This window comes from Helicoverpa zea, chromosome 14 (assembly GCF_022581195.2).
Source record: "Helicoverpa zea isolate HzStark_Cry1AcR chromosome 14, ilHelZeax1.1, whole genome shotgun sequence".
NCBI classification, from domain to species: domain Eukaryota; kingdom Metazoa; phylum Arthropoda; class Insecta; order Lepidoptera; family Noctuidae; genus Helicoverpa; species Helicoverpa zea.
Window position 1 is genome coordinate 5,335,096 of NC_061465.1, and position 11,118 is coordinate 5,346,213.

Consider the following 11,118-nt stretch of genomic DNA (forward strand, 5'->3'; position numbering starts at 1 on the left):
TGTTTTTTATGCACTGTGAATGTGAAAATTAAAACACCACTTGTAACACGCGCAGTTATTGATTTGCATAGAGCGTGTTAAAAGCGGGTTATGGTTATCGAATAATTATAAGCTGGGTGCATAAAATACGTTAATAGCTATTTGATATACATCAACAATCGTTCTATTTCGGTTGCTGATAACCGCACTGACAATGACATTGTAGTTGACCAACAATGTACGTGGCATTTTAGGAAATATGCGGAAAATAACAACTTTTTTTATAAACATTGATCCACAACTTAACGCTACAATGATTTTCTGGGTCGGTGCAAACAAACGTCTCAAATGCACAGGTATTGAATTGAAGTCGTTTTTAGGTATTTATATGGATTATGTCACGATTTTATTATAAAATGAAAAAGTCGTGGTGGCCTAGTGGGCAAAGAACCAACCTCTCGAGTATGAGGGCGCGGGTTCGATTCCAAGTCAGGCAAGTACCAATGCAACTTTTCTAAGTTTGTATGTACTTTCTAAGTATATCTTAGACACCAATGACTGTGTTTCGGATGGCACGTTAAACTGTAGATCCCGGCTGTCATTGAACATCCTTGGCAGTCGTTACGGGTAGTCAGAAGCCAGTAAGTCTGACACCAGTCTAACCAAGGGGTATCGGGTTGCCCGGGTAACTGGGTTGAGGAGGTCAGATAGGCAGTCGCTTCTTGTAAAGCACTGGTACTCAGCTGAATCCGGTTAGACTGGAAGCCGACCCCAACATAGTTTGGGAAAAGGCTCGGAGGATGATGATGTCACGATTTTATTATGAGCAATAAATCTACAATGATCAATATCGTTGTGATTGTTATAAAATAAATAATAGTTAAGTGCAGGAACTAATAAAATGTATAACTATAGGCCTGCAAATTTATATATTACCTACCTAATTAACTAATATCATTGGGATTGTCCCGTGTAGGAAAGTATAGGCAAAAATGAGTTTACTACGAATCGGGGTGGCCTTCACCAAAAGCGTAACAACAAACTTTCATGAGTCAGCGTATCGTAATAAGTAGGTAATTTTACGCATTTTGTATTTGTGCTAAATTGTCACTTTTGACTTGTTCTTGCGTCATGAATGTGCTGGGGAGGAAAAATCATGGATTTAAATTTTCAGGAATTTTGATGATATATGTATAATTTCCTACTTATTGTTATAATGATACCTATCATAAATATGGAACTTTCCGGCAACCATTAAGATTACAACGCTTACCTATTTAATTTTATGTTATGTTTAAATCCGGAAAGTTACCAAGTTTAAGCTCTATTATAGGTTTTATCTGTATGGGGCAGGCAGTATCGTCGTTGTAGAAATAACTAGTTCTACCTTACTGCTTCCCGCCCCTGGATAAAATGAGAATCTTTGTCCTTTTTCAGGCTAAAAAATATTTATGTGCCTTAGTAGTACTACTCAATAGCCTATCGTACTCGTCTACTACTTGTTTGTTATGTCCTCCCATGTTCGTTATCGGCGTACAATAAAGAATATTCTATCTATGTATCTAACTACTACAACTAGTCCAGTGATCAGGCGCAGGACCGACATTAACGTGCCCTAGGCTCCGATGCACGGGCGAATCGCGCTTCTCTCCGGTCGTGTCGGATTATGAGAGTGCAGGAATAGTAAGTGCACTTGTGTCTGCCCAATTGCTTGTGCACTATAATATATCCTGCGCAGCTGGCGGACCTTATATGAGAACAGCCGTAGTGGTCGAAATCGGCCGTGGACGCCATTATAACTAGTCCAGTAACTTTCTGCCGTGTTTCTATTGACAGAAATATTCTAAATATTACAATGTTTATTTACAGAAGCGGAGGTGGAGCCGACCTAGAGACGAGGGTATTGCCATGCTGTTGCTGGCCGTGTTGCGTTATACCAAGGCCGAAGTTATGCAAGTCAGTTGTACTACTCATCATTATAATACTAATTTGTCCTATAGCCACTTCCAGGTTTTGCAATAACAAGGTTGAGAATTTTTCTTCTTCATGTTGACCAAAACTTCGTTTCACACCCCACAGGGCATTGTCAGTATTGAGAATAAAAGCTGTAAGAAGCTCGAACTTTAGTTGCAGTTGCTGAAACAAATATCTTATAATATTCTCGGTTTATTCTATTGATTTATTATTGAAATTTTTATTGATATTCTTGGTACCTTAAGAGTCTCAATAAAATAATAATATATGATAATACGAATCGTATTACATACCTTTATAATTGATCTTAGTTAGGTCATAAATTGAGCAGTTATTATGACTAGATACTGCGTGATAGAATATTAATCAATTATTCATGTTTTTTTATTGAAGACACGACAATCGTTATGTAGGTAATTAAAGCTGTTTACGATGAATAGATGTTCTATGTAGGCAAGAACAGTTCAATAGCTATTTAGTTATTATTTTAAACTTGAATTTTTCATTAGTCTAGTAAGCTCCTGACAAGGGTCTTAGGCATATTTAGTATTTGTGTATAACTTCAAATGTCATTTACTAAGCCGATAAATGAATGACCTAGTGCTAAACGGAAAATGTGTCATTGTAATTGCTAAATAATTGCCCATTTTTGAAACATATGTATGTATTGGGGTCACTGACCCTAATCACTTTTTAGGAAGCTACAATTATTGTCCGCACTTTTATTACCTACAATGAATGAGAATAGATAGATAGGTACTTTTCCAAGTTAACAACTTGAAAAGGCCAATAAAAAGCAATTAAGTTATTTACAAAGCGCACTTAGGTTATCTATTTCTAGTAGATAGGTTGAATTGTAGTCTATTAATTTATAAAAGTGCTAACAAGGACATTTCTTATATTTCTTAGTAAGTATTATGGGCGTGGCTAAGTACCTATTTAATTACTTAAGAAATTATGGTAGAAAGCCAGGTAGAAAGAAATTAAGGTAGTTTATCTATTAAGTACTAAGGAATTCCCAGCACACTTAAAACTTTCTCGGCCCGCGAATGTAATCCAAAATGTTTTGATCTTTAGTTTAGCTGTTTTCTCACGAGTTTGCTTTTAATATTGTGTTTTGTTTTTCAGGAAAAGTCTAACGTGGTTGCGGTATTTGATTCTACAGGTTCCAATAGTTCAAGGAGTTATTTACTTCATCATAGTCATTATTTGGGCTGAAGATTTCGTAAGTAAACTATCAATATTTAATAACATGTACAATAATTATGTATCTATCGAACTATTATCAGGACTTAGGTATTTTTCAGATGTTTTAAAAAGGCGTTGAGTAATTAGCGAAAATCTATACTAATATTATAAAGAGGAAAACTTTGTTTGTTTGTTTGGTTGTAATGGATAAACTCAAAAACTACTGGACCGATTTTAAATATTCTTTCACCATTAGAAAGCTGTATTATCTGCGAATAACATAGGCTATATTTTATCCCGGTGCGGGCAGTAGCTCCCATGGGCTGCGGGTGAAACCGCGGGAAAACGGCTAGTATAAAATATTCCTAAGATAATTTGTTGGGCCAGAGACAGAATGTAGCGTTCATATGAAAGTCCTTTAGGTAGCAGAAGATAAGGGATCAGCCCCTATCTTCTTTGCATCCTAAATTCTCTTAAATTAATTAAGCGTACACTGCAACTATTTGGACCATCTAAACATAGCTCGCGCACCGCGCCTTTATCCTTTGTCCAGCAGCAAGATGTTTTTCGTCTGTGATGACGACGACTAAAACATAACTAGCATAATATCTATAAGTTTTTCTACTAGCAACACTTTTTCCTTCTACGAAGATTTTCTCACGTCTAACATAAAATTTATCTTCAATTCCAGATGCTATACCACCGTAACTTCGGTTACTTCCAACCGTTTATCGCGGCGTCAATCCTGTCGGGCATGTGGGGCGTGGTGATGACCGTGAGGGCGGCGGCCGGCGTCGGCCACATGGCGCGGCCGCGCTTCTTCCTCGTACAACTAGTGCTCATCATTGTCAAGCTGCAGTGTGGACTGGCCAAGTCCCTGCCTGATATTGCCACCCTTCCCTGTGTGCTTAATTTGCACCCCGCCGTTTATGTTTATAGTGAGTTTGGTTATATTGCTAAAATCTACAAAATGGGTGGGTTACAGTTTTTGTGTAAATGAGTTAGGGACTTAAAATCGGGGAAGGGATACCAGTTCTTAAAAGATGATTAGAATGACACGAAACACAAATAAAATAACTAGAATTGATACTACCAAATAGTACCTGACCAGTTTCTAAGTCGGCAGAATATAAGAGGTTGGGCGAAAAACCAAATTCTTATCTTGATATCCTATTTGTGTATTTTTGGTTATAGCTTAAAATTCATAAAGATGTAAAGATGTCGATACAAAATCTTATACATACTGAATCTTCAATTAATTTATTTTGACTTCAAAGCAGGACAAAAATCACCTACATGATGCAATGAAATTAAAAGATTTATCCTTTGTTCCAGTGATACATAACATCATAATGATGTTAGAGATGCTATTGCTATCATTGTGGGCATGGCGCGTCTACAGTTCGCCTCCAGGGAAGGACTTGGAGAAAGTGCAGAGAAACAGGGTCGTCGTCGCAGTATTAGAGGATAGCATTCGCTCTGCTGAAATCAAGAGCGTCAAAGACGGCATAGATAACAAATCCTTCAACAATAATGTTGTAGTTGATGATTGAGTATCCTCTCTTAATTTAAGTTGATGTGTAAATGGTGTATTTTAAAGTATAATTGATGTACGCGCATATCAAGAGACAGAAATTGATAACGATGAAGTTTTCTTGAAAATGAAACTAGATGTTGCACGATATTTAGATTAGTTAGGTGTCGTGTCTGTGTTTTAGACAAACACGCTTTTTTGTAATTGTGATCTGTTTCCCAGTGTCGTAGGATCTAGGAAATAATGTACCTGATTGGGCTTGTGAAAACTGTCTATTATGCATCTTTTAGTATTTTGATATCTAGTACCTAATGTACAAGTTAGTTGGTGTCAATTTTGGAGTTTTCGTAATCTCAATATATTCTGAAATGTATTATGTTACTTTTGTATCCTCAATCAAGCCCATAGGTGTATAAAATTAATGTGATATTTAACACACTCGAATTAGTTTTAAATATACATTTATAATCGATTTGTGTTTTGTTAATTATTTTACAATTACTTACATTAACACATTTACAATTTTAATTCCAATAACATCAAAATTTATAGGTGCATGCAAAAATACATTTAGACAATTAGCTGTGTGATAATACGAACTTAAAATTATTGTTTATTCCTCGGGGGATTCATTACCATTGCTCTTATCTTCATTGTCTTCGGAAGGTGTACCTGCCCGAGAACTTTCTGACCCATAAATGTTATGCAATTCTTCCAATTTGTAATGTATTTTCACGCCTTTAGAATTAGTTTTGTTCACTTTATTCACGAGTGACTTGGTTTGTTCCTCTAATCTTTTCAACCTTAAATCACGCGCAGCAAATCGGGCTTCGTGATCAATTTCATTAGATGTCGATGCCACAGAATCTTCTTTGTCAGAACTGGAATTATCATCTTTTGGTTCGTCAGCAGTGTCTGCACGACTGCTACTAGGATTCTGATCGCTATGTAGAGTGTCAAGTCTCTCGATCATTTTGTCTCCTGTATTTAGAGTGTTGGTAATCGTTTTTACTACTTCAGAACAACTACTTTCTAAGTTATGCAGTCTTTCGTCTTTTTTTGCAAGTCTTTCATTTTGTAGTCTAACATTTTCTAGTATAGTTTTAAAATCGGTGGTTGTACTTGTTTCTTGTATATCACAACTTGGCCCATCCTTTACAATATCATTGGATGACAATTCTTTATTTTCATCAGTGGTTTTAATAAAATCGGCACATTCATTCTGTTGATGAGTTTCTTCCGATGTAGTTATAGCATTGGTTTCTTCTTCCATAACGGTAAAATCTTCAGATTTTTCAGTATGTTTTGGGTCCTTAGACACTTCGTCTGAAGTAATCGCGTTCTCGTTACCTACATCATTTTTAAGTTCATTGTTAGTTACGACATTTTCAGATTCATCATAATTTTCTGTAGAAACACTTGTGGTGGGCCGATTAATAAGATGGTCTAAAGTGTTATTTATTTGTTCACTAATCTTCGCGGTAGTTTGCACCTTTTTTAGCAACGCGGCACTGTTTGCTTCAAGATTATTCATTTTCTTATCCTTTTTAGCTAATCTTTCGTTTTGAAGTCGGACACTTCTCAAAATTTCAGCAGGATCAATAAGTGGCCTACTTGATGAAGATTCTTCTGTAGTAGATGGTGCTGCACGTAATTTGCTCCGTTTATCATTGCTATCGTCAGGGATAATTGGCTGAATGTTACAGGTATCTTCTTCTATATTCGTTTCTTCAGGGCAAGAGTCATCATGTGTAATATCTCCAGCTTCATCTTCTGTTTCTTCACAAATTACTCCGTTTTTCGGAAACGGTTCACTACGACTGGGTTCCGATATAAGGTCATGATTTTCTTCATTTTCTTGAGTGTCTAATGGTAAATCAGCGACATCCAACATGTCACTAGCAGGGTCTTCTCGCTCAGCATTATTGAAATCAGTGCTGGAGTCCAAAATAGTTTCGAATGATTTCTTTTGTTTCCTCTTGCATCTCATATGAGTCTCAGCTACATATTCACTTTCGTCATTCGATTCAGATGATTCATCTGACGGTCTTTCGTCACTGTATCCGCTTTCTCCGGAATTATTAAATGACGGTGAAAATGACTTGGCTTTTCTACTGGAAAATTCAGCCCTAAGTGTTTTCCAGTCTCTTTCCGACTGTGTGTTCTTTTCGCGGGCTTGTTCCCACTTTTCACGACAGTATTCAAGCTCTTCTTTAAGCTCGTTTAGTAGCTTTCTCTTTTGTTGCAATTCGTATTTAAGTATCTTTTCGTGAGTATGCAATTGATGATGATGTCTTCTCAAACGACCAACAACATGCCAGGTTTTGCTTAATTCATTTGTGACAAGACATAGTCGCCGTTCTTGTTCTTCTAAACGTGTTTCTAAGTGCCCATTTAATTGTTTCATTCGATTAACCTCTTTTATGAGACCCAATTTTTCTAAGATTAGATCCTGAAAACAAACATTTGGCGTAAGTATAATAACAAGGAAAATAAAATACCTAGGTTCAAATTCAGAGAAAACATGATAACTGTTTTTGTTTTCGAATATTACCCAAAAAATTGGCTCTGTACCAAAATTAAAGCTGCGCATTTTTGAGTACTTACTGTAAAATAATGATCGCGAGTTGTTTATTTTTAAATTGTTGACTTCTGACCATGACTCAGTTTATCTAGAAAATTACAATAGCTGGTGCAATGATATAATCAATTACCTTCAATCTGATGTACGTCTGACTAACGCTTGGCACTAACACAGGTCCTGATTTTGTCTCAACAGACTTATAACAAGTGGTAACTTTTTCTGGAGAGTTCTCATCAGGAGAATTTTGATGACTGAGAAGTTCTATAAGTACTTTCCAAACTTTGGGCAGGTTTTCCACTATTTCTTCGGCGGTGGTGCTTGAAGATTTGTGAGGTTCTATGAAATCAAAATGTAACTATATTAATCGGTTTCTCAATGCGACAAAGCCCAGTGACTATATATATAAAAACATTTACTAAATTGCAATGTCTAACCCCTCAGCTATCAGACGTAAGTCTAAATCAAAACCACAATGTTTATTACCTGATTCTTGTTCTGTTGTCTCTCTTGTCTCTTTAGATGATTGTTCTCCATCCTGGGTAGTTTCATCGTTATATTTTTCTTCATTATCATCAACCTGACTGACAAGTTCCAACAAAAGTTTGGGTAAAGCAGAGGAGACCTCTGATCCATTTTCTTTTTCCGCCATCTGTGTAAGTAGTCCATGATTTTCCTCAAGCCTTTGAACCAATGTATCTAAATCTTGTTTGGTTTTGTCTCCCAGCAACACTTGAGAGAAAAGCTGTAATTCAAACAGAATAATATACTATAACCCTAATATGTTTACACCAAATTCCTTATTACTGTCAGCCTATAAACTTACCTTGTTAACGACTGCCATTTCGGCCTTCAATACGTTTGTTTCGATTTGGCACGAAGATATTTGTGAATTTTTGTTATCAATGGTTTCTATCAATGAATCTATTTTTGTTTCAAGTTCCTCGACTTTAGTATTGAGATCTTTGCACCTGAAAATGTAACAGTTAAACTCGTGAGTAAATGGCAAAATATCTGAAATCTGTTGATAGTCGCTGTAGTAACTTAGTTGTATCTTACTTTTTGTTTTCCGTCTGATATAGTACTTTGTGTTCATCCAGCTCTCGCACCAGCCGTTGTCTAGAGACTTCAGCAAGTCGAGCTCGCTCTTCATAAAGTCCTCGTAATGTGCGGATGTTTTGTAATTGTCTCTCGTATTCTTGTCTCAGATCAGCAGACAGCAGATTTGTCTCTCTATCAGCTAGAGTACGTTCTATTTCGTTTAACTTATCTTTTAGCTGTAATGCAAATGAATTTCATGAGTAGGCAGCAAGTATAAAAATATATTTATCGTTTTTACAATGCATTTGTATTGTGTAACATCTTTGCAGACATGTTATTTAAATTGTTATGTTACGACTTAGCAACAGAAATGTAGATACCCAACAATTTGCGTCAGTAAAAACATATTCATAATAATTAATGGCTCTATCAAATGTGTTATCAAGGATGGTTTGTAGCTACTATGGGAGTATATTGTAAAGTTGGCATTTTGTCAAAACGTAAGACGCCAAGTAGCAGATGATGCGTTTGGATCGCATGCCGTACATCGGCGGTCCCTGACCGGTGCAGCCATGCTGCCTCCAGGTCGTTGGCACTGGACTTGGTTCATCATTTATTGATTTCATTATGAATCCCTAGGAAATGACTAGAGACTGTTACAGGATGAGAGGTCTCTAACTTAATTGTGTTGGTAAGTCTGAACATGTTTGCAACGCCTTACGAAATTTTAACAATGTTCATGAATGCGCCATACGTAAGTATACCTTTACTTTGAAACTGTTTTCGTCACTGAAGAAGATTGTTGGGAACACTAGTTACATGCCTATTTATTGAGAAGAAACTATTATATCATAAAAATAAATGAGCAAAATATCACAGGGTCCAACTTATTTTAATCTAAGGGTACATAATTTAAGTGGGTACTCACATCATTTAATTGTTGTTCTCGCAGACTGATCATTGTCTTGCTGACTGATACCACTTCCTTTAGAGCACGGATTTGTTTAATGGATTCTGTGTTTTGAACATTCAAATCTGCAATATCCGAGTAGGCTTCCTGCAAAGCTCGATTAGTTTCAGAGAGATCCTTTCTTAGTTTCAAATTGTTGGCTTTTAATTCATCAAATTCATCATTCATTTTTGCTAAAGCGTCTGAGAGTTCACTATTTCCCTTTAAATGCAAGAGATTATCAGGAATTTCAATGTTATTCCTCGATAACAATTCACAAAGTAACTTATTACTTTCATACAATTCCAACTTTTCCGCCTTTTCATTTTGCAACGCCTTTTCTAATTCCTCTTTCTCATTTCTGTGTCGAGCCAATATCTGTCTTCTTTGTTCGCGTTTTATATCCAGCTGCTTTCTGAACTCGTTCATTTCTTCTTCTTTTGCCTTGGCTCGTGCTTCATTTTCGTCCTTGGTACCATCAAGTTCAACACTCATATTTCCTTTTTGTACAATAGAAATATTTGTGTTGTTCATTATTTCACTTTCACTTGTGACGTTACCAGTTTCTTCTTCCCTTGTTGGGGCACTACTGGCAATATTTCCCATTTTGGAATACTTTTATAAACAGATCGCACTTTCATCCGCGCAAAAACAGCGCGAGGATGCGTGTTTTTAAATAGGTAACGACCAATATGATTTTAATCAGACAAAGGACTGTCGAGTCGGTGTACTCACGCGTATGTTCGACGAAGCAGTCGTATCCCGAAATAGCTGCCTCGTCAGCTCCAGACGTGCGTCGGCACACACATATAGCACGCTTCATACTGCTGCTCACAGTTTAGTTAGTAAACGTGAATGTCTTTCTATGATATTCCGACAACATTTTATTTTTACCAAGTATTTCAAACGAATACGCAATAGTGTGCATTTTTGGGAACTTCGTTGGGAATGAAAACCTACCTACGATAACTGGGTTGATGTATCGAGAGCTTTATTAAATAGGTACCTACCGTCCTTCCATACTATTTAAAGCTACACAATATTTATTTTACATTGCCCGTCGATGTAGACTGAACCCCGAGAAAGAATAAACTTGGTTTATTGTGTAAGCATTGGGCATCATGAATTTAAGGGGAGGGTTTATTAGGTGATCGAGATGTGAGTGAAACTGCAGCGACAAAGCGAAAAATAAAAACGGCACTTATTAATATTTCTATTGTAGATACTGTTGGGTATGGGCAGCACAAAATTCGAAGTTTCTGAGTATCTATAAAATCAATCCAGATTGATCTGTCAATCTCATCAAACTCAACAGCTGTTCACAAAGAAATTCCTCGCTGGGGCTCCTCTGTCCGTCACCCAGTGCCATCCGGTCAGTGGGTCGTCTTAGGGGCGGAGTATGGTTTCTGCGCAACGACTTGCAGGTACTTATGAGTGTTCATTTAACTGATTTTTAGGTTTGCTGAAATTGCAACTGTAATCCTGAATTGATTTTTGAACCTACTATATTTTTCTGAATAAACTGAACTAATTGCTGCAATTATACAGGTCTAAAACTTTTATCTTGACAAACTCTACAACTTGTTTAACTATAAGTGGCCAAAGTTGGCGCACTGGTTCAAAAATACTTGATTCTTTATTAACATATACATACCTACCTATCTTTTAATGAAAAAAAAAAACAGGATAATTTCACGCATATCTCACTTATCTCAATGTTGATTGCTGAGTGGTATGTTTCAAGAAGAAAGAATAAATAAAACACGATGAACATTATAATGAAAAGCGTAATCTTCAAGTACTTTTATTTTTGGGCAAAGACAATACAACGACCACAACGTGTACGTCAAAAGCCTAGGTTCCAAACGTTTA

At 36.5% G+C, this 11,118-nt stretch overlaps 2 protein-coding genes across 3 annotated transcripts in view; one reads left to right on the forward strand and one right to left on the reverse strand.

Moving 5' to 3' along the window:
* LOC124636611 (organic solute transporter alpha-like protein) overlaps positions 1-5,147 on the forward strand; it is a 22,253-nt gene extending 17,106 nt beyond the window's left edge. Inside the window, exons 4-7 of the mRNA XM_047172777.1 lie at positions 1,849-1,935; positions 3,082-3,178; positions 3,833-4,079; positions 4,477-5,147. Coding sequence (XP_047028733.1) covers positions 1,849-1,935; positions 3,082-3,178; positions 3,833-4,079; positions 4,477-4,694 — 649 coding nt within the window. The 3' untranslated portion in view covers positions 4,695-5,147. The remainder of the gene's footprint in view (positions 1-1,848; positions 1,936-3,081; positions 3,179-3,832; positions 4,080-4,476) is intronic.
* LOC124636609 (major antigen) lies at positions 5,120-11,115 on the reverse strand. Of its 2 annotated transcripts, XM_047172772.1 has the most exons (7): positions 9,982-11,115; positions 9,226-9,832; positions 8,316-8,533; positions 8,083-8,227; positions 7,743-8,001; positions 7,390-7,595; positions 5,120-7,127 (listed from the first exon to the last, which is right to left on the reverse strand). In XM_047172772.1, exons 2-7 carry the CDS (start codon positions 9,778-9,780, stop codon positions 5,289-5,291), a joined length of 3,222 nt encoding a protein of 1,073 aa, XP_047028728.1. In that variant the 5' UTR covers positions 9,781-9,832; positions 9,982-11,115; the 3' UTR covers positions 5,120-5,288. The 2 variants fall into 2 exon arrangements, with proteins under 2 accessions (XP_047028728.1, XP_047028727.1); XM_047172771.1 differs by having other exon boundaries at positions 9,226-11,115.
* Between the last annotated feature and the right edge of the window lie 3 nt (positions 11,116-11,118).

Coding starts and splice junctions, on each gene's coding strand:
- LOC124636609 (XM_047172771.1), bottom strand. CDS start 9,852: ATGGGAAATATTGCCAGTAGTGCCCCAACAAGGGAAGAAGAAACTGGT. Junction 7,596..7,742: donor GACAACAGAACAAGAATCAG/GTAATAAACATT, acceptor TTGATTTCATAG/AACCTCACAAATCTTCAAGC. Junction 7,128..7,389: donor AGACGTACATCAGATTGAAG/GTAATTGATTAT, acceptor GTTTGTTTTCAG/GATCTAATCTTAGAAAAATT.